The 24,992-nt window shown below is 38.3% G+C and overlaps 1 protein-coding gene across 2 annotated transcripts in view; it reads left to right on the top strand.

Annotated features, from left to right (window-relative positions):
- The window catches only part of spg11 (SPG11 vesicle trafficking associated, spatacsin), a 30,848-nt gene extending 7,595 nt beyond the window's left edge, over positions 1 to 23,253 (top strand). The window contains exons 9-41 of one of the 2 annotated variants that reach the window (XM_026918960.3): positions 619 to 774; positions 980 to 1,158; positions 1,908 to 2,084; positions 2,241 to 2,312; positions 2,541 to 2,668; positions 3,450 to 3,625; positions 3,900 to 4,110; positions 4,846 to 5,055; positions 5,525 to 5,631; positions 6,033 to 6,178; positions 6,432 to 6,596; positions 8,520 to 8,586; positions 8,720 to 8,885; positions 9,044 to 9,252; positions 9,427 to 9,535; positions 9,740 to 9,899; positions 10,737 to 11,009; positions 11,383 to 11,583; positions 11,851 to 11,958; positions 13,480 to 13,648; positions 13,820 to 14,034; positions 14,358 to 14,507; positions 14,714 to 15,254; positions 16,117 to 16,262; positions 16,440 to 16,644; positions 17,142 to 17,276; positions 18,227 to 18,360; positions 18,544 to 18,651; positions 18,746 to 18,914; positions 19,082 to 19,158; positions 19,272 to 19,427; positions 20,270 to 20,421; positions 20,597 to 23,253. In XM_026918960.3, the coding sequence (XP_026774761.3) occupies positions 619 to 774; positions 980 to 1,158; positions 1,908 to 2,084; positions 2,241 to 2,312; positions 2,541 to 2,668; positions 3,450 to 3,625; positions 3,900 to 4,110; positions 4,846 to 5,055; positions 5,525 to 5,631; positions 6,033 to 6,178; positions 6,432 to 6,596; positions 8,520 to 8,586; positions 8,720 to 8,885; positions 9,044 to 9,252; positions 9,427 to 9,535; positions 9,740 to 9,899; positions 10,737 to 11,009; positions 11,383 to 11,583; positions 11,851 to 11,958; positions 13,480 to 13,648; positions 13,820 to 14,034; positions 14,358 to 14,507; positions 14,714 to 15,254; positions 16,117 to 16,262; positions 16,440 to 16,644; positions 17,142 to 17,276; positions 18,227 to 18,360; positions 18,544 to 18,651; positions 18,746 to 18,914; positions 19,082 to 19,158; positions 19,272 to 19,427; positions 20,270 to 20,421; positions 20,597 to 20,777 (5,558 nt within the window). In that variant the 3' untranslated portion in view covers positions 20,778 to 23,253. Of the gene's footprint in view, positions 1 to 618; positions 775 to 979; positions 1,159 to 1,907; positions 2,085 to 2,240; positions 2,313 to 2,540; positions 2,669 to 3,449; positions 3,626 to 3,899; positions 4,111 to 4,845; positions 5,056 to 5,524; positions 5,632 to 6,032; positions 6,179 to 6,431; positions 6,597 to 8,519; positions 8,587 to 8,719; positions 8,886 to 9,043; positions 9,253 to 9,426; positions 9,536 to 9,739; positions 9,900 to 10,736; positions 11,010 to 11,382; positions 11,584 to 11,850; positions 11,959 to 13,479; positions 13,649 to 13,819; positions 14,035 to 14,357; positions 14,508 to 14,713; positions 15,255 to 16,116; positions 16,263 to 16,439; positions 16,645 to 17,138; positions 17,277 to 18,226; positions 18,361 to 18,543; positions 18,652 to 18,745; positions 18,915 to 19,081; positions 19,159 to 19,271; positions 19,428 to 20,269; positions 20,422 to 20,596 lie in introns of both variants that reach the window. The other variant, XM_026918959.3, reaches the window with a different exon arrangement.
- Positions 23,254 to 24,992: the final 1,739 nt, after the last annotated feature.

The following is a 24,992-nucleotide window of genomic DNA, read 5'->3' as shown; positions in this document are numbered from 1 at the left end:
GTAATTACTCACATGATTAAGCATACAAACCTAATCATAATATACCACAGATGATTTGATTAGATGGGCTGTACGTTGAGGTGCGGTGGGGGGTTAGAAGTGTGTGTGTGTGTTTGTTAAATGAGAGAGGAATGAAGAAAGCTGTGTACTCAAATGACTGACTCTGTGTAGACATAGACGGTGTACTGAAGTGATGCATTTTGACACTGAACTAGATTAACTTTTTGTGTGTGTCCTTGTGCTGTATTCTTTTTTTGCTCTTTTGTGTTTAGAATGTCGGCGTAAATATATTTTTTTTCTTACTTCATACAATATTTACTTGCCTAAACATACATTACATTATATTGGTTAAAAAAAAGTAAAGACTTGGACCTTTTTCCACCTATAGATAAGATAGATACAGCAGACATCACAATTCAGGAGCTCAGGTTTCATTCTGCCTTTAATGGATAATCCTAAATGAAGTGATACAGAAGATTTAATTATTTAACTGTATAGTAATGTGTTGTATAATTGTATTCTGTATTTAATTCAATTGTAGATTGGCATGCTAAGCTGTTACTTGTAACCATAGTTATTTGAGTCTATACATTATTCAATTATTTGTGTCTGTAAAAGATGTTCAGGATCTGTGTCCAGCATTGGATCTGCTTCAATCTGCTATCAGAGACACAAACACCGAGGCACAGAGTCGACAGTTCTGTGAACAGCTGCTCAGCATGACACTAAACTTCCTCAATACACAAATCAGAGTCATCCTAACCAGCACTCCAGGTAACATGCACACAGTTCATTCAAAAATGTCTTTAAAACTCAAACATAGTGGCATTACTCACTCATTCAAAGTGTTCTCAGTATGGTTGTAAAGACAGAATGTAGACAGTGCTTTACTGAAATGTAATAAAGGTGCAAAAAATGTGTCCTGTCATGTCTAGTGGTGTTTTGTACAGTGACCACGTTGCTCATTCTGCTGTTGCAGAGCTGGATGCTAACTTGCATGAGTGCATGAAGATCTTGAATGGTTATATCTCTGAACTGCGTACCTATTTGAGGAGGTACCCATGGCTGGAAGGGAGTGAGAGTCAGACTCCTGCCTCAGACACTGCCTCTGCCCCTGATACAGCCATTGAGGAAGAGTGGGAAACACGTTCCGTTGAGGTAGGGGCCTCTATAAGTAAATCATATCTATTGCTATGAATGTAGTAGTCACAAGCATTTCAGAAACGTGATTATTGTTGCTGTGAATTATAGTCATAAGCATATTTCCTATCGCTATGCTGGTTCTAATTCTGGATTATTAGATGATTTGCTTGGATTGAATTATTGTTGAACAATTTAGAAAAACAGGTTTATTAGCAAATGTGTTCAGCCTGAGACATTATTTTAAGCTAAGCTTAGTGGGTCTAAGGCAAACCAAATTTAATAAACCACCTCAGATTTCCCATACGTACAGTTCTTTCAGACTGGTCACAGTAAGTTCATACTAGATTGAACTTTAAACTTTTACAAAAATATGTTTGAAAACATTTGTCAGGCTCAGTGCCAGTTTCACTTTAAATGTGGAGAAGACCAAAATTTCTAGAAAGTGTAATTTTTTAGATATTATGCAAATTAGCTAAAAATTTAAGGGGTGGGGTGGAGCTAAATAGTTTCAGGTTTCAGGACGTATAGGACAATATAAGTGAAACCACAATACTAGTTTATTGTGAGGGATATATTACACCTCACTGCTTAATTTGGTGTTTCTACACCTTACAGTTTCTACTCTCCAACAGAAAAAAAGAAGAAGAAGAAAAACAATATGCTTACAGCACAGTCTGCTTGGAACACCAGCTAATGTGTCATTAATAAATATCTGGTTTGATGTCTCAGAAGTAAGTGTGTGTATCTTGTTGTGTGTGTTTTAGGAGGTTGTCCAGTGTGCAGTTTTAAACAGGCAGCTCCCACGTGCACAGGCATATCTGCGCAAGCGCAATTGTCCAGAGCAGAAGCTGGAGGAACTGAGGAAAACAGGCCTGAGACTGGCCTTCACTTGTCTCACCCACCGAGACGTGCAGCAGGCCACAACACTGCTCACTAACATGGTACACAACTGCATCGACCATCACATATACACACTCAGGCACAAAGTTTCAAAATACTATTTGAAGGTATGAGTACATGCTTTTTTTCCCACCTATTTTTGTCTGAGTTTCTCCCGTGCTCCCTTTCTGTCTTTTTCCTCTGTCACGCTTTTTCAGGGATTTAACGTAAAAGAGCAGCTCCGCAATATCTGTGTTTACACAGCTGATCGGGACCTCAGGGCCTTTATGGTGAGTAAGCATGTCCTTAAATAATGCCACAGACTGCAAACTGAAGCTGCCAAATTTCATTTAAACATCATTTCATATGTTGATAGCACTGCAGTGCTGGTTAATTGAAGTCCTGGTTATAATTATGGGATGTAAATAGTCTTTCGGTTAACTGTTTGTACTTGTAGCATAGTTTGGAGTTTGAATTCACTGAAGCACTTTGCTGATTTATTTTTGCTAATTAAACAGGTAGAGGAGTTGAAAAGACTTAATCATCTCTCCACTGAGGACTTACAAAAAGTGGAGTTCATTAAAGAGATTGAAAATTTGTGCTCCAGACCAGCAACAAGATGTTCAAAGCCTTTTGACAAGAAGAGGTAAGGCAATTAATTTTGATATGCCTTAGTGTTATTTATTTCTAACCCTTATGATGTGAGTCATTTAAGTTATTAATATCCCAATGTGTTATCTAGTTAATATATATATATATATATATATATATATATATATATATATATATATATATATATATATATATATATATATATATATATAGTTAATATAATAAATATATATATATATATATATATATATATATATATATATATAGTTAATATAATATATATTAAATCATACTATTTTGTATTCTGACAGTAACAGGCGAAGTATGTAGGTATGAAATGAAGAATGTAAATCTGAACTCAGATTTTTTTTTATTGGTAAAATAATTTAAATTGGGCATGTAAGCCCGCTTTATTTGTATAGCGCATTTTATACATTAGGTGTGTATGCAAAATCATAATTTAAATTTCTTGCGTTAATTGTGAAAAGCAAATAAAGAAGAAGATAAATATGGTATGTTAAAAGAAAATTACATAGTTTCTAATGTGTATATTTGCTTTTTGTATATATGTGGCTGAGATGGCTTGCTTTAGTACCTGATCTACATATTTGAACTGGTACACATAACGCTGTATGAAACATGAATAGAATAGTTATTAAATTATAACTTTAACAATTTGAAACTGCTAACAGCTTCAATACCTCAGTGATCGTTTCCAGTCTTGGATCAACACCATTAAGTTTTTTGTGATAGATAAATTAAATTAAGCTAGAGCATTGTATACAACTTGTGGATCTTGCTTCTCCTGTTTGCAGGGTTCTTCAAAAAAGCCAGTTGGAAGCTGAGAGCAGAAAGCCGCTACAGGAGATATTGCACGAACCCTTGTCTTGCTCTGTCCAGTCTCTGGTTGGCTCAGTGCGTCTGGACTGGGTCAGACACTGGGACAATGACACACAGAAATCTGTGCTGCTCTCCCGAATCCCAGACCACTGTGAGTGCATAAACGTTACCTCCTGGTAATTTATTACACTATTTAAGCAGCAGTGACAGAGCTTTTAGGAGAGAATGCATTATTTACTTATGAGCTAAAGTACATCTAAATTGAGTGATGTGTAACAAAAAGCCCTTCTCTTTCAATTTCAGTTTTGACAGTGACCATTTTTGTTTTGTGGAGCCAGGGCCCATGTGTAAATATAAAAGTATATTTGCACATAAAAGCTGCTTTGTTGTTTTACTGCTTTAATGGTTTTACTGTCTTGTGATAGTGTTGGGCTCCTGTGATCCAGCTGTGCTGTGGTCCTACCTCACCTCCCTACATGACCAGGACAGAGTTACTGCATGGCTGACACACATAGCCACGCAAGACTGCGAGAGCACTGCTGCCTCCAAGTGGCCTGCGCTCACTGCTGCTGTTGTGGATGGAAACACCTACTGTAGTGATTATATGAAAGACCAAATTCTGGACATGCTTGCCAGGTTAGAGTAAGGAGCTAAACCGAAGTTAGCTAAAAGTTGAAGTTAAATTCCCCGTGAGATTTGTGTAGCTTTTTTTTTTTTTTTTTTTTTTCGTATTTTCTGTATAAAATAAGTTTTGAAAAATGTCTCTTTTTCCTTAAAAGAAGATTCCACCCAGACACACGTTAAATATCTTCATACTGAAATATTTATGATAGTGATTCTGATGCTAATTTGGAATGGTTGGTTAAACAACAGTGTTTAATAGAAGAAAACATTGAAATAATCTCAAACACCAGAACAAGCAATAACTAGTTCACTATTTTTAGTGATGTTCAGTGTTGCGTTTTTGAGAAATCTAATGCAAAAGTAGTCAGAGTATAAGATCAACAATGCTACAACATAAAAGGACTAAAGCACTGCTGCAAGATTTTCATTAGGTAGAGATGAAATCTCATAGGTAGTCGAACAGCATTGTGGGTGACATAAGAAACTGTTAGAATAAATTTATTGATGAAAGAAGAACCAAAAGGGTCAACTCGACAACCAAAAAAGTCAACACAAAGTCAACAGAATTTCATCATAAAATAAATCTTTTGCACATTTGAAGGTCACGTATAAATTATAAATATTCATATGCAAATTGATCAGGGTAGATTTTTCAATTTTTTTTCTTTTTTGTGAGGTCTGTTAGCAACTTTTTATGCTACTGAATTAGAAGAAAATGAAGCTATTCATTGTTTCTGTGCTCTACAGACAAGAAGTGTTTGTGCAATCAGAGATGTCTGACTTTGAGCAGCTGCTGTGGAGGTTAGGTCAGGCCAGAGGTGTTATGCGAGACATCGATGGCCCTCCTGTCCCACAATTCCGTGCTTCCAAAGGACAGGACTTCCACACATGCTTTATTCAGCATTGTCTGGAGAACAACCTACATTATCTGCTCTATACCTACCTGCAGCATTACAGGTAAGTTATAGTTTATTACAGGGGATTACAGCATGCATTTAAGTAAAATTCAATAGCATGATTTGAATATACCTATTCAGAAAACATATGAACACAGACTTACCCAGAGCCTGTTGGCAAACTCGTGAGATCGCCACATTTACTCATTTCTAGCCTCTGATGCTGTGATGCATAAACTTATTTTTCAATGCCACTGACTATTTCTTGCTCCACAAAAGCTCATTGAGTCACTGTGTACAAAGGTTTGTTTATCTGTCAGAAGCCGGTGTATGTATGTGCACATGTATGTAAGTGCTGATTGCCAATAAGATAGCAGCATGAAGCGTTCAAGTGTACAAAAGACACCAGTCCAGTTGGTGTTCTTTCACCTTTGTGTGGTGTTTTTTTTCTAAAACAACTAAAAGTTCAAGGCTGATGTAGTATTATTCTAAACTTTTTTTTTTCTGATTTTTCTGTCTCTCTCAATCAGATTGACTCCCAGTAACTGCCCTGCAGTTGGAGACAGAGATTTGTATGAGAGTTACCCCTGGTTTGAGATGATGGTCAAACTGCAGAGCATTGCAAGAGATCTCAAAAGTAATTCTTAAGTGTCTAAAATAGCTATTTTGTCAGTTAACAATCTTAGTAAGGGTAAAATGGACATAATGAGACTTTGTAATACTATTTACTGCAACATTGGGGCAACATATTTATAATGAGTATCTTAAAGTTTAAAAAAAAACAAAAAAAAAAACCCTGATCCATTGTCAAGCTGTAAGAGAAGGAAAAAGCAGTGATGAGGGAAATACAGGTTAATTTTTAGGTAAACAGTAAGAAAATAAGTTACTAAGCCCTAATAATTTGAGGCAGTATGTGCACCTATTATTGATAATTGGGTATGTTTTGTAGATTTTCTATCATCAAAACAGTTTTATAAATCCCAGAATTTGACTTTAACTGAAATTAAATTATCTAAACGCACTTTTTTTTTTTTTCAGATCCAGAACGAGTGTTTCAGGCAAGCCTGACAAGTGCACAGGTGCTGTTACCGGGCAGTCAGGCTAGTGTTAGCAGCATGCTGCTGGAGGGGCACAGCCTTCTTGCTCTCTCCACTATAATGTTTGCACCTGGGGGCATCGATCAGGTAGGAGCACTTTAGTATCTTCCAGCCCTTACCATTTAACACACAAGTAATTGGAAATTGGAATTGAATTTACTGTTAATTCCTGACACTTTCACACATGACTTTTGCTAATTAGGTGTGTTTTCTCCCCACTGTTAATCTGTCTTATAACTTCCATAAGGAACCATCAGCCTAAGGAAGGAACTTTAGGAAACATTCAGTAATTCTGGATGAATGTTGTTCTTCTTAACTGTGATTATATGTCTGTGTGTAGGTGGTGAAAGGGGGCGATGAAGGTCAGGATGTCCTGTCTAGAGTGGAGCCACAGCTCCTGAGGATGGCTCTGAGTGCATACCCCAAACTCAAAGCTGCTCTTTTTCCCCAGACTGGCCCAAGAGTAACCTCAGTTTGTGATGTATCAATATACCACCTTATGCAGGTACATACCATATATATTACGCCTGGACTATTTCTGAATATTTATTTCAGACATACTCAGTAGTGTTTAACAAACGACCATAGACTTACAGCACGGACCAACATGCCGCAGATAAGTTTAACCTCAAATGACCCCACACATTGCCAACTTTTAAAGTAGTTTAAGTAAGTAAAGTTTTTTCTATTAATTAGCAAGAAAATCCCTCACCCTGGGAGTTCTAAATTAATGGCTGTTGTCAATTAGCATTTGTGTGGAAAAGGTCTACTAATCGCCTTGTCAATGTGGTACAGACAGACTAAAATTAATCGGCAAACAGGATCGTGGCAAACTCAGACAAAACTGAACCTTCTGTTCACTGAGGATCTTAAAAGACCTCACAAGGTACAACATGTTTCAGAGTAATTAGAACAGTTTCGTATTGGAGACAATTAGCATTCAGCTTTCAGCGTTGGCTATCATTAGGTGTCTGACTGTTAGCGTTCCTCTAACACATCACACTCTCTTATAATTAGCAGTTCTACTCGAAGGTTTGTTGGACTCTCACAGTTTTGGCAGCTTCACCCTCAGGCAAGTGATAGTGGCTAATGAACCAGACAGCCTCTCCAGATAATGAACGTCTCAGCTATTAGCTTGTAGCAGGTTACGTTAGGACTCCACTTCTGTTGCCATGAAAGAACGAAAAATGCATTAAGATAAAGCTGACTTCTTGAAGCGCTGCTGTCCGATTTCTCATTAAGATTGTCTTGTCATTCTGTTTGAATTGTGACTTTGTGTGTTAGGATAATAAGCTAGAGATCATAAGATGCTGCTCAGGTTGAGCTTCATGCCAAAATGAAATTGACAAGCCATTATCGTCTGAGACAGACATACTTGTGACCCTCAGAAAAATGAAAATTTTCCAAATCCATTTCAGTGGGGCAATGAAGGGAGCGGGCTTGTGTTAGTACGAAACAAAGAAACTTTGATTTTGTGACCAAAATGCAGGAATCAGAGGCTAACAAATGGTCAGATTTTGAATGCTATAGACCCTGTTGTGCCACTCTACCCACATCAGCACAGGCACATTCATTTCAAAATTGTCATAATTAGCAACCAAATTAGCAATATGTGTTATTCTAGCAAATTATGTGTACACCTACCCAAAAAATAAAGTCCTAAGTAGTTTTCTTCTGTTGATCAATTCTGGCAAGTTTTTACAACACATACTATTAAAAGGAAAAATAAATATTTAAATTTTATTGTAAATTCAGAGAACTTTAAACTCTGGGTGAACATTAAGAGGAAGCAATAAAAAAAAAAAATGACTGTATGCATGAACAATAAATGTGGATATAAGAGGGGAAGCTTTAATGGTTCTACTTTTAATCACTATCGGCTTTTATAAATTTAATTAATTTTTGTAGAGTGCTTTTGTTCTGGCTCTCTAAATGACACCTTTTTTTCCCCAGCATTGCCCACTAGTCATTAATATTAATACAACCGAACTCCTAATGTTTATTAATATGTAATGGCTAGCTAATAGTGTTCTCAATGAAAGGAGTATTTTAAAGGTCAGTTCACTGAAGTATACAATTATAAAAAAAATATGACAATTGTTCACTGAAGTATACAATTGTAAAAAATATGACAATTTATTATTTAATGTTGTGAAACCCATAAATAAATCAAATGTTGCGATCATTCTGACCTGTGTATGCTCTCAGTGGTGCCTCGAGAGAAATGAGCTGTGAGTATATGAAGTCAGGAGACCAGTATCAGGATCGCTGAAAGTAAATCCATTTTAGATGGAGCAATCATAAGTCAGTGATTCTAAACAGCATGTAAAAATCAGAAGCGTTTTTGTCGCTGCTAAACAGAAGAAACCAGACTAGATGCAGATTGCACCTCTTCCTGAATGTTTCATGATCATTTTTTTCCATGCAGTCATTGCATCCACTGGATCCCTACAGACTGTTTGGGTGGCAGTCTGCTAACACACTAGGCACTGCAGGTGGGAATTTCAGCATTTCAGACACTGCTTAAGAAATTTATTATTGTAATGTTTCAGAATAATGTTTTGGCCACTTAGCATGTTGTGTTAGAAAAGATCAAGTTTTAAACTCTGATGCTCAATTTTTCTATAGAAACATCATCAGAGCTACCTCATTTCTCCAGCTCCCACCTGGTTAATAAGTATGCAATCATTGAGAACCTGGACTTTTTATACTATCTCCAACACGGCAGACCTTCCTTTGCATATGGAATTTTCATTATTCAGCATCTGGCCGGTTCCGGCAGTGCCAAGCTACAGTGAGCATCTTTTATGATGTGTTAATGTACTGGTTTGTTTTATACACAATTTAATTTATTATTTACAAGCTAATGAATGATACAATGATCTTGTATCCCCAGTGTAATTCATCCATTCAGTGATGTATATTATGTCATTCCTTTTTAACATTATCCAGGATGACTCGGGCTGCGGAGCAGGCATACTCTTTGGGCCTCCTGAATTTCAGCAATCCATCTATAGCTGCAGCGTGTGTGTGTTTCTTTGAGTTATTGGGTGTATGCAGTCTGAAACTGAGGGTGGACCTTAAGGCTCTCAATCTTATCCTCAAGCTCTGGAGTAAGAACTGTGAGGAGACCAGCATGGCCTTACTTAAACAGTCTCTGGGTAAGGCAAAGAAGAACTTACTCATCATATAGAAATATTTTGGGAATGAGTATATGCATTTTGTTTGGGGTGTGTGTATGTTCACATTTTATATATAATTTTGTGTGAGTGCATAGTTGTAAATGTAATCAAGCATTGCTCTATTTCTCTCTCTCTCTCTTTTCTTGGTCTCAGTGGACAAGGTAGATAAGATGGTGGCAGCTGAGAGACAGACTCTAGAGGAATTACTGTTGCATCTGGAGGGGGCAGTGAGGGACTGTGTGGAGAGCAGAGGCATCAGCAGGTTCGAAAGTCTTCTGAAACATCTTTAGAATTAAATAATCTCCACTGAAGTTGCATTGATAGAGTGTAACATTTTTGTTACATTTAAAAAACATTGCCTTGTGCAGAGAAGTTTTGAGCAAACAGATGTTTGAGTCCTGCATTATTAGCAGGACTATACAGGTAAAACTCAGCTGAGTCAAGTTCTTCATTAATCATGTTTAAGGTCTTCATATGAGGCAGGACAGGAGTGGGCTCTCCCTGTTCAGTTTTGCCATCTACATGATCTGCCCCTGAGCACCCAGTACCTACAAGACTGTGCCACCGATGGCCAATGGCTTAACTTCCTGCTGTTCGTACAGATCCACCATTACCCTCCACAACAGGTGCCTCACAATTATTTAAAAATTATAAGTCTTTTCAGAATCATCTCTTAAATCCTAGGAAACCTAAATTTACAGCTGATTTCTAATTATGTTAAAGCCAACTCGCATAATCTTCTCATCACTGTGATAGTATCTTAAGCTTCAAAAGCAAAGTAGCAAACAAAGGCTTACCAATTAATCTTAGCTTGCTGTCATAATGCAATGATTTGCAGCTTCCTACATGTAGGATTAACAGTCCAAATCCTTCCTGTTATGTGTAATTTGACTTAAATAGAGTATCAGGCTGGGAGTCTCAGACATCAGAGATGTCAGTCATGTTCATTACGATATTAGGCACAGCCCAGCTTTCATTATGGCCTGGGCAGTGAATTCAAATGGTTTTCAGCCATGTTTTATTATATTTCTAGCTTGTCATTGTAAATGCTTTGCTGGATATTTAATATTAACACTCAAGTTTGGGGCACAGCGGGTAGCATTGCGGCCTCACAACTCCAGATCTTAAGCTTGTGTTACTGTCTGTGGAGTTTCTGTGCATGTTCTCCCCATGTCCATGTAGGTTTCCTCTGAGTTCTTTGGTTGAATGGGGGGGTATGAATGGGGGGAATGAATGGGGGGCATGCATGCACCCCCAGTGAAAGCAGTTCAGAATATGAATGAATAAATGAATATTCTGAACTGCTTTATCCTGAAATGCTTTGTACTTTACCTAATTAATTTCTCATTTAATTAACCAAATCTATTATTTTATGCTACAATAATTAAGGCTTTTAGCATATATAATGCTGGGTTTTTTTGTATATTACATTTGCTTAATTGAAAGTGGTTCCTTTTGGACAGGTGAGATATCTGGCAGCCAGCTTCAGCCCAGGTCTGCAGGCTCACCTCCTCCTGGCTTTCCAAGACCTTCAGCTAGTGCACTCTCAACAAGCCCTGGAAGGCCAGAGAGACTCCCTCTGCTCGCTGATGAAAGAGGAAGACTCAGAATGCCCCAAGGATCTGTTTCAGGTCCTGTTCCGTAGCCAGGAGCAGCCTAGCCCCTGGCAGTACCTGTTGGCTGAAGCTGTTACACTGCATAGTCCACCACTTACAGTGCTGGCTGCTTGTCACCAGGTATGGAGAAATTCATAAGAAATTATTACTGAAAACATTGAATTATTACGTCTGAGGAGAAATTCCGGAGTGGACAGTTGTGGCCCAGATGTGGCGCAACTCTAGAGCAAGTACACTGTGTAGAAGTAACTCTGCATTCTGACACTGGCTAGAGTTGTGTGTTATTCTGTTTATTTTCATATATATCAAAGCCTACTGGTTGTACACATATGAAAATATATGGTGGTTGTTCTGGATTTCTTTAGTTAAAAATGTCTGTAAATAATTATTCAAATGTAATTTCTATTTATGTACACTATTTAATAATTTAAGTCAAATTTTATTTGAATTCTCTCAAGCTGACTGATGTATCCTGTGTTAATTTGATTGACAGGATGCTGAGCTACTACAATGCCTGTGTGTATGGATCCTGACCTCCGTTGATGATGACATTGCCCAGGAAGTTACCTCCCATATCAATGAAAGTCCTGGCCACCACATGTGGAACCTTTATGACCTGTCAATACTATGGAAGATCCTCCTACAGAAGTGCAAGATCAGACCTCTGATTCGTGGCTTCCAGCTGTTTCAGAGGGTTAGGCACTTTGTTATACCCCCATTAACACTGGGGCCTGTAGGAGCCACTCCCATTGACTTATGGTCTTGCTGTCCTCCACAAATCTTCCAAAATCTTTTGCTTATTAGAATAAGTTGGTGTGTTTTGAGAGGATGGTATATATTTTAGGGAGGCCCTAAAGGATCTGTGGCATCACATCCTTTAATCATCACTTGAAACCTGTTGCTGTGTGCTTGACTTATAATGCCCAACTGTCTGACCTCTCTTTCCTTTTCTTCCACTTAGGAATCTCCCCTGATCCACATGTTGCAGATGTACGAGCTCTGCTACGACTACAAAAACTACCAAGGGGCTAAAGACAAGTTACTGGAGTTCCAGAAATGTCTGCTTAATGTGAGTAAAAAAAAAATACTGCTTTTGTCCATCACTCTTTTATTTTTGTGTTTCTGTCTACATTTCATCCTTATATCTCTCCTCTGGGTATGCAAATATTTTTCCTTGCCAAGCTTTCTAATAAGCACCTACTTCACTGCACTTATAGCATTATAAAGTCAGGAGCAGTTGTGAACTCTCTTGGTGCCAATATTTGCCCTTTGTATTCGATAGAAATGAAATTGCATCTCACGAGTCTGTAAGTTGAGTAATAGTTGCATTTGCACACTTGAGGCATGATGTAGCTCTATCCTGCTTGTGGAGTCTTGGGCAGACAAGCTATGCTTTGCATCATGCTGGGGTTTTTAAGGTTATTGCACAATTCATGTCAACACTAAAACACACCATGTGATTTTATTCAGTGTGATATAATCAGTAGTTCAGTGTTTAATTTCTTTTACAGTTTTGTTCATGTGAAATAATTTGTTTCTTCATTCTAGATAGAAGCTTGGCACCCCTACATTTATAAATAGCGCTTTCTTCCTCCCATTTTCTATGTAATTTCGTCTTGGCCAATTCTCACCCACCAGCCAACTCTCCACTGTCATATGACACCTACCAACCTGGGGAGTTAGCGAAGGCTAACGTGCATTGTCCGAGACTCGTAAAGCCAGCCAACCTCATCTTCTCAAACTGCTGCTCATGCAGCATCACAGGGCAGCATAACACACTTGGAGGAAAGTGCTATCTGCCCTCTTCCATATAAATGACCTCAAAAGTACCCACAATTGGCTAGTGATTGACAGGGCAAAGACATTATGCCAGCTTTCCCACCGAGAGAGCATGACCAGTTTTGCTCTCTTGGACTCCCAACCTCAGATGGCTGTGGCATTGGCGGGATTCAAACTTGCAGTTTTCCACCAGCTTTAACTGTCTATATATGCCTATATAATAGCATTCATTTAAGTAAAAGAAGATAATTGCATAAGATGGACCATTTTATCTTTAAACTTATTGATTATATATTGATTTGTTTTATTTTTATTTTATGTCAAATTGTCATTTATTTTCTTCTCACCTTCTTTGCCATTTTTAAGTCTTTCAGAAAGAACTTTTTCATATCCTTTTAATCTACATCTTTCCTTAGATCTTGAAACTCTAGTCTGCTGAATGCTTTTTTTGGCTCACTATTGCCACACATGCACAAATTTTGGGAATGTTTCATGTAAATTAGTTGCATATGAGGGTAAATTGGGGGATGCTGTATGCATATGACATGTAAATTAGTGACCAGTGGACCTCTTCCATGCAGTTAAACACAATCAACTGTGCTCAAATCACTTATAATGCTGTATGACCGCTTCATGTATGAGACAAGGATTTGTTCATTCATTATTATGTGCTCTCAAATCTGCACTCATTTCAGTGCAACTTAAGGCCAGTGAGCAGAACTGGAGCTGTGGTGTTGGGAGTGCAGGGATATCTTCACTACTAATTGTGTTTATTTCCAGGTCTTTAATGATCTTCTTGCTCTCTTTCTAGTTGAGGAGTAGTGGTAGTGTCCTGGGTTTGGAGTGTCTCCCAGTTCAGTGGGTGGAAGCTCAGGCCTCTGTGCTGCTCCTCACCCTGTTGCAGCAATGCGGGACACAGTATGAGCTGTGCAGGCTGCTGCAGCTACTGGCTGATATGGAGCGTATGCTTAAATCTAATGGTAGGAATTCCGGTATTAATGGTAATAATAACACATTGAGAACTACAGTGTGATGCTAAACTTTACATACAACAAAAAAAAAGCTACACACTTGAAAGAAACAGAAAGAGTGTTGAATCAAACTGAAGTTTTTAATGGGCCCACAACTCACTGCTGTCTTATTCCCTCAAGGTCCTGACTTTAAAAAGCTGAGCCAGTTGAGCCAAATCCTGGCTGACACACCAGTGCCTCTGTCCCCATGCCTTCTGGAGAACTATACCACTAAGAGCCTGCAGAGGGAGTGCCAGAGAATGCTTGAGGAGCTGCAGGACCTTGCTTTGTTCTGTCAGGCCAGGAAAGTGGCTGAGCTGGCAGGACTGCCCGTTGACCGGCTGATAATAAATGAGGTGAGAGAATATCAGTGTGAAGAATCTTGATTGAATTTCTGTTCTGGATTGATTGCAGTGTGATTGGTTGCACATACGACACAAAGGCTAGTAGATGAGGAACTTACCTTTTTTTTTGTTTGTTTGTTTTTGTCATTTTTTGATTTCATTCTTGTGTTGCTTTTTGTCTAGTTGATGTATTCAATTAAGACTAAGGACTCAACAGCATATTTTTTTGTAATTTGATTTTAATAAGTTGTTATTCTGGTATTTTCCTCATCTTAATCACTGCCATGCAGTCATATACAAGTTTCCTTTACAATTTTCTCTGTTAACACTTGAAGCTGTTGAGGGATCTGAAGGTGTTAAAGGCGACACGTCAGTGGGAAAGACAGGAGACTCGACTGGCCTTCTGGAGGAAATGTCAAGAGCAGTTTAAGGCAGACTGCATTGGAGCAGAGTCAGCCTGCCAGTTTTTCCTGTCTCAGGCAGAGGTCATTATTCTATTCCATTCTATTCTATTCCAGTGTATTATTTATACATTTAGTTTCTGAATTCAGTTCATTTCTATATGAGCTCATATTCATGTACTTCCAGGTATGTTACGACATTTCTCCTTATTCTCTAAAATGTTACTTTTTATACATGATTTTTAATGTAAATTGTTCTGTTTGATGCTATTTTTTTATTTGTTTTGCAGGATCCTGTGCAGAGAGACACAGAGCTCCTTCAGGTACAGGAGCAATGCCTTCTGCTGGCTTTTGCTGCTCATTGGCTTTGCCAGTGCAGCCCTCCTGCATTGGAACGTTTAGCGGAGCTGGAGAAGCGCCAATGGGAATGGCGCATCCGCAGGATGGTCCTCACCACAGCCCTGGAGCAGCAGAGCCTGTTCACTCCAGCCACTGGACCAGATGCCTTTGACAGTCTCCTCAAAGAATACTCCTTTTCCAAAATGGCCATCCTGGATGATCAAGCATATTTGAACATTGAGGGTCTTCCAACAACAGAGGAGGGTTGCTTGCTAGAGGAGGAGGAGCGAAAGGCACTGTCCACTCTCACTGGTCAGCTGTTGGATGAAGGGAGTGTTCACGAAGCAAGTCGAGTATGTCGATATTTTGAGCTGCTGCACAGAGATGTGTGGCTGGTGTTGCAGTGCCGGGGTTTGGCCTGTGGAGAAATCCAGCCAGGACTGCAGGAGCTTCTCAGCTCTGACCGAGAGTGCAGGAGAAGCTTGCCCAGCTGTAAGGATATTGTGCTCAAACTGTGATTTAAAATGTGGTTATTGTGTGGAACTAAAATGCACAGCTTCACTAAAACTAGTACTGTTTGTGTGGTGGCCTGGGAAAACCTGTCAGCCGTCACTGCACCTTGATTCTGGAATACAGCCAAAAATATTGAAAAGTTTTTATCAAAATCAGGGTTTGACAAAAATGTTTTTCTGCCGTAGTACATTTTGACATCTGTACTTTAAGAAAACATAAAGGTATTTTACCGAAATTTCTATTATGCTACTTTCTTGCTGTCAGAGATGGGTAAGGAGCCTGTTCGGCAAACACAGCAGTAAAAACAGTCAGTCTGCCTAAAATATCTAGCCTGTTAGCTAAGTTTTGCTAGCTAGGTTTATTATTAAATAAATATCATGCTTTGATCAAGTTGTTGGATAGGTGCATGCAATAGCAAAACGAGAGAATAACAAGAAATTTTGCAAACAGGACAGAACTCACTGAATTAATCACTGAATTATTTCCACACCAGTGTCAGCGCAAACAACAAAGTCACAATGCCATGAGTAACATTTACCTCAAATGAAGAGACTGATGTGGATGATGGTGATAATGAAAGTGATGGGAATTCAGTGCCCATTGTAAACTTAACTTTATTTCTGGTTGAGACACATCCAAAAGGGAAACATATTTCAGTTCAGGAAAACCAAATTGGACCATGTGAAGAGTTTTCTCATGCTGACACACACTCATGGTCAGTTTTGATAAAGGTATTTTTTTTAGGTTAAATCAAACTTATGTGTATCTATTTGAGAGGCTGTGCACTACTCAGTATTGGGTTGCCATTCCACATTTTATGCTTTGTTTCTTCTCCCTTCAGGCTCCAGCACAGGAAGTCTGTCCTCTTTTGTGGTGGTTTCCTCACCTGAAGACCAGGTACTCTCCCAGCTTCAGCTTCTAGTAGACCAGTGCCGTCATGGTAAGAGCTACTGCAAGCAGGTCCTCAGCCTCTATGAGCTCTCCAAGGTACAGTATAATTATTTGTTGCTTATATAGAAAAAAATGGTTTATATAGAGATTAATAAAATTGTGACAGGAACATTGCCATCATCTTACCAAAGCCAGATTTCCACATTTGTAAATTGAATAAATTATGAAGAAGACATTATACCTAAATGTATTTTATTTGTTTCCTCCCTGCAGGAGCTGTGTTGTTCCTACAGTGAGATCTCCTCTGAAGAGCCAGAGGCAGTGCTACGGAAAGTTCTCCTGTCCCAGCAGCCTGAGCGCTATAAGAAAGCACAGGCTTTTATTAGTGTGCAGGGCTTGCAGCCTGACTCTGTAGCACAGCTCATCACCTCCACAGTGTTGGAAGGACTGCTGGCCTCCTCACAGGACAGAGAGACAGGTAACAAAGTAGAATGGATCTCTGTTATATTTTCAGATATATGTACATATTTTTGCGATTTGTTTGTATTTTTGTCTGGGGTATTACTTAATCAGACAAGTTTACAGCGCTGCTGTACAACATGATTTAGGTTTACCTTCAAACTGCCTCTAGAATGTAAGGAGACTTCGTTCTATTGCAATCTACAGAGTTGGATTTCTTTCAAAGAACAGTTTTATTCCATTCTCCCATGTTAAATTGGCAAATCCTATTTCATAATGTAGAATTTCAAATGGTTTGATTGTTCAAATTTCTGTGTTAATTGCATTTCTCTTTCTTGTTGCTCTTTGACCACTGACAAATAATTGAAATAAAAATAAACAGCTTATATTTTAATACCAGCTTTATAAGAATGTAACATATAACAAATGCATAACATGTAACAAAAACATACTTTGAGTATTATCCAGATTTCATGTTTTTTATATGATGCTTATTACCTGCTCATTTCACAGCAGAGCGGCATATATACAGTCCTTCTGAAGGCAAAGAGTCCTTCTTGCAACTGGCTAAACTGTGCGGTGACCCCAACTTGGTGGGCATCAAGTTATTGGACATCATCACTACAGTCTCCCTGGCAGAACTGGGATGCAGTAAGTTACACATACTTATGTCTCACTCACAGCATGTTCAGTCTCAGGTGTAATCTTATAGAATCTATACATCTGAAGCCCCAATTAACAAGCACCAAAACAGGAAAGTAGCTGCAGAGGAATCATGGTTTTGTTCCAGGACTGTTTTGTTTTGTCTATTGGTACTGGAATAAGGTGTGTGTGTGTGTGTGTGTGTGTGTGTGTGTGTGTGTGTGTGTGTGTGTGTGTGGATGCAGTGGGGTCAAAAAGTCTGAAACCACTATTGAAACTACTTCTATTTTGCACAAATTTTAAATTAAATTTATATTGTCAACAACAACTTGAGGGAAAGTAGACTCTTTGGTATGTCCTCCTTTTGCTTTAATGACACTGTGTACTCAAGCTGGCCTGAACTACAAGTTTGTGTAAAACCTAACGATCCATGTTGGATGAAATCCATTGGAGTGTCATCTGAACACATGCTCCAGTAGGGAAGATAAGTCTCAAGGAAAATCTGACCTTTTGTTCAAAGGAGTTAACATGGTCAATATAAAAAATTTGCTTACCTTAAATAGTGACCTAATAGTGAAGAATTTAAGAAGAGTCTTGAATTGAATTTTCATATTTCCTTTGTTTCTTTTATTTTTTTCTAAATTCTAAAACTTTCTTTATTTCCAGTTTTAAAAAAAAGAACAAAAGAATTTTCACAGATTTTCAATGTAGTCTCAGACTTTTGGACCTCACTGTGTATATATAGTTGTCATCATGAAAAGGTAATCTTAAATATTTGTCTAGAGACAGCATAAACACAATCTATATTTGTAGCAGTTGCTAAATTTACAAGTGCTTTGCTTTGTTTTTTGGGTTTAGGTGGTGCACAGCTAACATTTCACATGCAATTCATGCTGTGCCTAAATGTCATATTAATGCACTGTTTAAACTGTTGAGTGTGTGGTGTGTGTTTTCTGTAGCTGTGGAGCTGCTTATCTTGGCACATGACTGCTTCAGTCTCACCTGTAACATGGAGGGCATTGTCAAGGTCTTGCAAGCAGCCAGACACCTCAGCCACCAACATCTGGCCCATGGGGAGAGATATGGGCTGCTGGTAAGGAAGTTCTCCTATTATCAGTGCTGAGTTTGTGCCATCATTATTTTCTGTGGCCAAAAATTTTATGATTCATTCAATTTCAGCTTCCAGCTAAAGAACTTGAGGTGTATGAAATGCTATATTTAATGTTTCCTCTTACTGGGGAGTGTTTTTTTTTTCTTTTTCTCCCCCCCCCCCCAGGTCCGATTATTGACTGGTATTGGAAGATACAATGAAATGACGTACGTCTTTGACCTTCTCAACCAGAACCATCGTTTTGAGATGCTGCTCAGAAAGAAAGTGGAGTCGGTAAAGTGGAGAAAGACATTTTTCAAACCCATCCATATTTCTGTGCATGTATGTTTCATCTTTGAGTGACTGTGATTGTGTGTATGTGTTACAGAATACTAGATTAAAGACAGCACTTCTGGACTACATTAAGCGCTGTCTGCCAGGGGACAGTGAGAAATACAACATGGTGGCTCTTTGTTTCAGCATGCGCCGAGAGATTGGAGAGAATCACGAAGGAGCTGCTCGAACACAGCTCAAACTTATCGAGTCCCAGCCATGGGGTAAGCAAGGCCTGTAGTATCAGTAAGGTGCAAACCTCAGAATATACTCACATTAGTTTAACCTGGTTATTAAAATATATTTTATGAAATATTGTTGACACTGTTTTTTGTTTTTCTCTTTGAAATAAAAAGTCATATTTATCCTTTGGTTTTCTTTCTTGTATCAGTGGTTACCCCAGAGCTCAAAAGTGGCTTAGAGAAAGTTCTCTTTTTGCTGAAAGATGCTGCAGAAAGTTATTCAAAGGTATTGGTTAATCTGTAAACTTTTAGGCTTGGATACATTTAGTGGATATATCTGACTGTATAGTGTGTGTGTGTGTGTGTGTGTGTGTGGTGTGTGTACTGTGCCCCTTTTAGGACTCCTGTATGCGGCAAGCATTGCGGTGTGTAAAAATGGCTAAACTCATCACTCTGCAGCTTCACTTCCTCAATCATGGACAGGACCTTCGTGTAGTCAATCTCCGGCCATCAGAACTACTCAATGCCATGATGGCTCTACCACGGTGTTATCAGGTCTCCTGTTTACTCATCATTTTCTCAAAGTTGCTAATATAATCTGATTTTTAGCTCTTGCTCTAGAAATTTGAGTTTATTCTAAATTAACATGTAAACACTATGTACTGTACATTCCTGTACAATTATTAGTGTGATTTATTATGTAAGGAATAAATCACAAGGGGGTCTGCTGTTATAGGAAAATAATAATTGACAGGGTCGTTTGCAAAATTACTGTTACCACCACAAAGCTGATTCTTTTCCAATAACAGGAGATGGTGATTTATTCCCCTTATACCACAGCAATTTACCAAAAATTACTTTTTTTTATTAATGAACAAGATATTAATATTTTTACCCACTTAGAATTACATTTAATGTTGCCAAACGTCCATGAGACAAGTTAGTTCCTGTTATCCCTTACTTTATAATAGCTTTTCCTCTTGAAGTTACTATAAGAAATGTAGTTTAACCAAGAATCTGCAAAATGCAAAATCCTCTTTCCTGAAGACTCTCTCATGGCAGAAAACTTAAGCTTCCTTTCTGACTGTTACAAAGTGCTGACACTGGAGACTTTTTCCATGAATGTTAAATAATTGTCCCGCAAGCTTCATTGTATCAACATTTAAACATTTTAGATCTGTTTATTAATGGAATTAGGTTATGTGGAGCTTCCACCATACATGTTACTGTGTATTAACTGTTACCATAGAAAGTTGTTCTTATTCTGTATGAACAAGTGAAGAATGAATAGTGAATGTTTAAACAAAGCAAGAGAGATAGACTACTATAGAGTTATTACCATTGCACATCAAAAAGATGGATTGGTAATCGAATCTGTTATATTTTGTGCCACTTAGTCATTTATAGTAGCTGAGGCATACGATTACAGTCCTGACTGGGCCGAGATTCTGTATCAGAAGGTGATTCTGAAAGGAGATTTCTCCTACCTGGAAGAGTTTAAGCTGCACAGACCACTTCCAGCGAGCCTGTTTGAAGAAATCTCTAAAAAGTAAGCTTCATTGTACTCTAATTGTAATTCACTCAAGTTATAAAAGCAGTTTCACAATTCTTGTCTTCTTAGACAACTTTCTTTCTATCAAGAAGAAACGTACATTTTCAGTATTCACCACAGAGTCTCTGGATAGTTTTAATAATTTAACTTTTGTCTTTTTTTCCCCCCAAAGACTGATGGTTAACAAGCCGCCGAACACTGTGAGTCAGAACCTGAAGAAGCTGCTGCAGTATTGTGAAAATGTCTATACGCACTACAAACTGGCGTATGAACATAAATTCGTGGATGTGGCCAACACGCTCCTACAGGACTCCAAAACAAGCAGTTACCTTAATGACCGATTAAGCAGCTGACGATCCCATTAACACACTTCATGTCAACATTCCTCTGCTTAGCTACACTACACATAGCATGTAGTGCTGTGAGCCAGTTACTGATTTGACTCTGATTTTGTTGCAACTTTAAAGGAACAACAATTTATACATATTTTCAGCAGTATTCTCAGCTTACTTACTCTCTACTTTTTCAAATTAATTCTTTAATAATTTCAATGAAGTTATGGACCTGATGATTGAAATGTACATATTTAAGAGATTAAATCTAACTTTGCTAATTTATTGGTTGCTCAATGCTCTGTTCTTCCTTGTACTGAACCAGTGAACCAGGTTTGAATTTGACATTAATATCTTGATCCATGTTTAGCAGCAATGCATCTGTGTTCTACAAATGCAATACTTCTGTATACTCCCCAGATGCTGTTCTTGTTTATATTACCGAGCAGTGAAGTGATTTCTGAAAATGAAGCCCAGGGCCGGGAGTGGGTTATTCATTTTACTTTCATGCCTTGTCAGTTTTTACATAAGTGACAATGTATTTTATGTTGAAATGTGGCGCAGTGTCTCAGATTATGATGTAAATACTGTAGCTGAAAGCACAAAAAACTATTAGAAACAAAGTGATCAAATTGTTTTGTTTCACCAATTTTTCATCATTCTAAATGTATGCCATTTACTTGAGGAATTTGTTCATTTGTTCTCTTACATGATCCGTCATAAAAAAATACATTATGTTGATCCATGAGATATCTAACAACATTTTGTAAATGCCATAACAAATGTAGAATTACTTGAGACAGTTTTGTGTATGACTGGAAACTCTGTATTGAATTACACTGAGATGCCATCTGTGCCCCTGAATTACAGGAAATATTTTTTTTTTCTAATTTTAAATATGACCTATGATCCTCAGTTTGCCTACAGTTATAGTATTTCCTCAGGTGTTGCCCAGTGGTAGGTTATGTGTCTTAAACTGTTATGTGTCTTACATACACAATATTTGGCCAAAAGTTTGTGGACACCTGACCATCACACCCATGTGTGCTTTTTGAACATCCCTTCTAAATGAAGTCCCCCTTTGTTCTCATAAGTTCCACTCTAGATTTTGGAGCGTGGCTGTGGGGTTTTGTGTTCATTCAGCCACAAGAGCATTAGTGAGATCAGGCACTGATGGCAGGCAAGGATGTCTGGGGTGCAGTCGGTGTTCCAGTTCATCCCAAAGGTGTTCAGTGGGGTTGAGTGGAGGTCAGGCCTCTGTGCAGGAAACTCATGTTCTTCCACTCCAACCTTGGCAAACCATGTCTTCATGGTCTTCATTGAAGAGAAATCTTAATGCTACAGCATACACAGACATTCAGTCTATTGTGACATTCGCTTATGTGCATCCAACTGTGTGGCAATAATTTGGGGAAGGCCCACATATGGGTGTGAAGGTCAGGTGTCCTTCATTTTGGCCATATAGTGTATAAAACATGCCTTTAGACATTTAGCAAAAGAAAACTCTTGATGTAAAGTGGATTTATTTTGGTAATGCTCATACACTCACTAGGTAATACTGGGTAGGGCTTCCCTTTGCTCTCAAAACAGCCTCAGTTCTTCATGGCATGGATTCCACAAGATGTTGGAAACATTCCTTTGAGATTCTGGTCCATGTTGACATGATTGTATCACTCAATTCCTACAGACTTTTCATTTTCCACATCCCAAAGGTGTTCTATTGGATTCAGTGTGCCAAGAAAACATTCCCCACATTCCCTGTTACACCATCTCCACCAGACTGGACTGCTGACACAAGGCCGGTTGGGTCCATGGATTCATGCTGTTGGTGCCAAATTCTGACCCTGTCATCTGTGTGCCTCAGCAGAAATCAAGATTCATCAGACCAGGCTATGTTTTTCAGTCTTCAGTTGTCCAGTTTTGATGAGCTTGTCCCACTGCAACCTCAGCTTTCTGTTCTTGGCTGACAGAAGTGGAAACTGACATGGTCTTCCACTGTTGTAGCCCATCCGCCTCAAGGTTTGGTGTATTATGCTGTCCGAGATGCTTTTCTGCTCACCATGGTTGTAAAAAGTGCTTTGTATTGTATAATTACTCTAGACTTTCTGTTAGCTCAAACCAGTCTGGTCATACTCATCAACAAGGTGTTTAATCCTGCAGACCCTCCACACACACAATGTTTTTTTTGTTTTTCACACCATTCTATGTAAACTCTAGAGACTGTTGTGTATGAAATTCCCACTAGATCAGCAGTTTCTGAAATACTCTTACTAGCCCATCAGGTACGAACATCCATACCACAATCAAAGTCATAGAGATCACACTTTTTCTTCATTCTGATGTTTGATGTGAAGAATACCATTAGCTGCTTGCCCATATCTGCATGATTTTATGCATTGCGCTGCTACCACGCGATTGGCTGATTAGATAATGTTCATGAATGAGTAGGTGTACATGTGTTCCTAATAAAGTGCTTGGTGAGTGTATTGCATACTGATGTATGGCATACTGATGTAAGCTAACTAGTTGCTAATTGTACCTTCAGAAGTTGTTTATATGAAACTATTGTAATTTCTGAATGTGATACAGCTATATCTTGATGTTTTCTATTCTTTTATGAGCTCTTAATGTGTCCTTTGTGTTTCAAAGCAGATATTTGTGGCTTAGAAATTTATTTCACAGACAATTAGCTTTACTTGCAATACAGCCCACACCACTCTTGAGAGAATGTGCATTTGAAACGCCTTTCACAGCCCTGACGGGAGTGATCTCAGATCAGCGTGACGTGAGATTTGCTCAGCGGAGAGAACAGAGACCCCATGGCTCCAAGAGGATCATTTCATTACAGGGGGCTTGACTGGAAGACTGTGAGTGGGTGAGGAGCAGAAATTAGCTTGAAAGCAGTACATCTAGGCCCCCATGAGTGAAATTATGACTTGCTTGCAGGTTTGATTCTTTAGAATCTGCCTTTAAAGTGGCATGAAGTGACAATGAAAAGTTTGGACACTCATTTTAGGATTTTCTTCATTTTCATTATGTTCTACTATTTTAGAACAATGAAGACATTAACACTATGAGGTAACATATGGGAATATCTAGTGACCAGGAAAAGTGTTATACAGATCAAAACTATTTTCTATTGTAAATTCTGAACAGTATTTCTGATTACATTTTGGACTCTCAACCAGCTTCATGAGGGAGCTTCAGGTCGAGCACTTGTACATTGGCTGCTTCTCCTAAGTTCTAAATGAAAACTAAGGGTTTTTTTTTTTAAGCTAAAAACTACTTTTAAAAAAATGTATGTGGTTCCTCCCCAAACTGTTGCCACAAATTTGGAAGCACACAATTCTATAGAATGTCTTTGTATGCTGTACTGTAGCATTAACATTTCCGACTTAAGAGGCCCAAACGTTTTTCCACCGTGATAATGCTTTTGTGCACAAAGCGAGGTCCATGAAAACATGGTTTGCCAAGATTGTAGTAGTCTGAACACCTTTGGGATGAACTGGAACGCTGACTGCACCCCAGGCCTTCTCGCCTGAACTCACTAATGCTCTTGTGGCTGAATGAACACAAATCCCCACAGCCACACAGCATTCCCAGAAGAGTACAGATTATTATAACAGCAAAGGGGGACTAAATCTGGAATGGGCTGTTCGACAAGCACATATGAATGTGATGTTTGGAGAGAGAGACGGAGAGAGATAGAGATTGCGATTCATTCATTCTGAAATAAGATTATACGCAGTGATTAACCTCATTATTTACATTATATTGCTTATATAGAGGCTATTTCAATCTGGAAAAACATTTAGTGTCTGCTAAATGCTCTAATGCCAAATGTGTATCTAGTGTGTCCAAACTTTTGACTGTATAAAATTACCAAATATCTACATGGCCCCATTTATCTTACAGGTCAGTTTACTTCACTAGGCGGTTCTATTCTTTCGTGCATCAAAAATTAAAAATAAAAAAGCTGGAGTTTTGTTGACATTATTTGATTAAATATAATTTGTTATAAAAAAAAACTTAGTGTTAATACCCCTGTGATAAATTTGTTCTCATTGATGTGGCTGCAGTAGTGTTTACAAAGTTACTGTGTATTTTTTTTTTTTTTTAGATTTATTCTCAATCTTTTCTCAGTCTTTTCTTTTTTCTTTTCTTTTCTTGTTTTTTTCTTTTCTTAAATCCCCTGGTTAATATTATGTTGTGTCTAAGCCCCTGTTATAAGGTTGA

This window comes from Pangasianodon hypophthalmus, chromosome 9 (genome assembly GCF_027358585.1).
Source record: "Pangasianodon hypophthalmus isolate fPanHyp1 chromosome 9, fPanHyp1.pri, whole genome shotgun sequence".
NCBI lineage: Eukaryota > Metazoa > Chordata > Actinopteri > Siluriformes > Pangasiidae > Pangasianodon > Pangasianodon hypophthalmus.
This window is presented reverse-complemented; position numbering and strand designations above follow the sequence as displayed.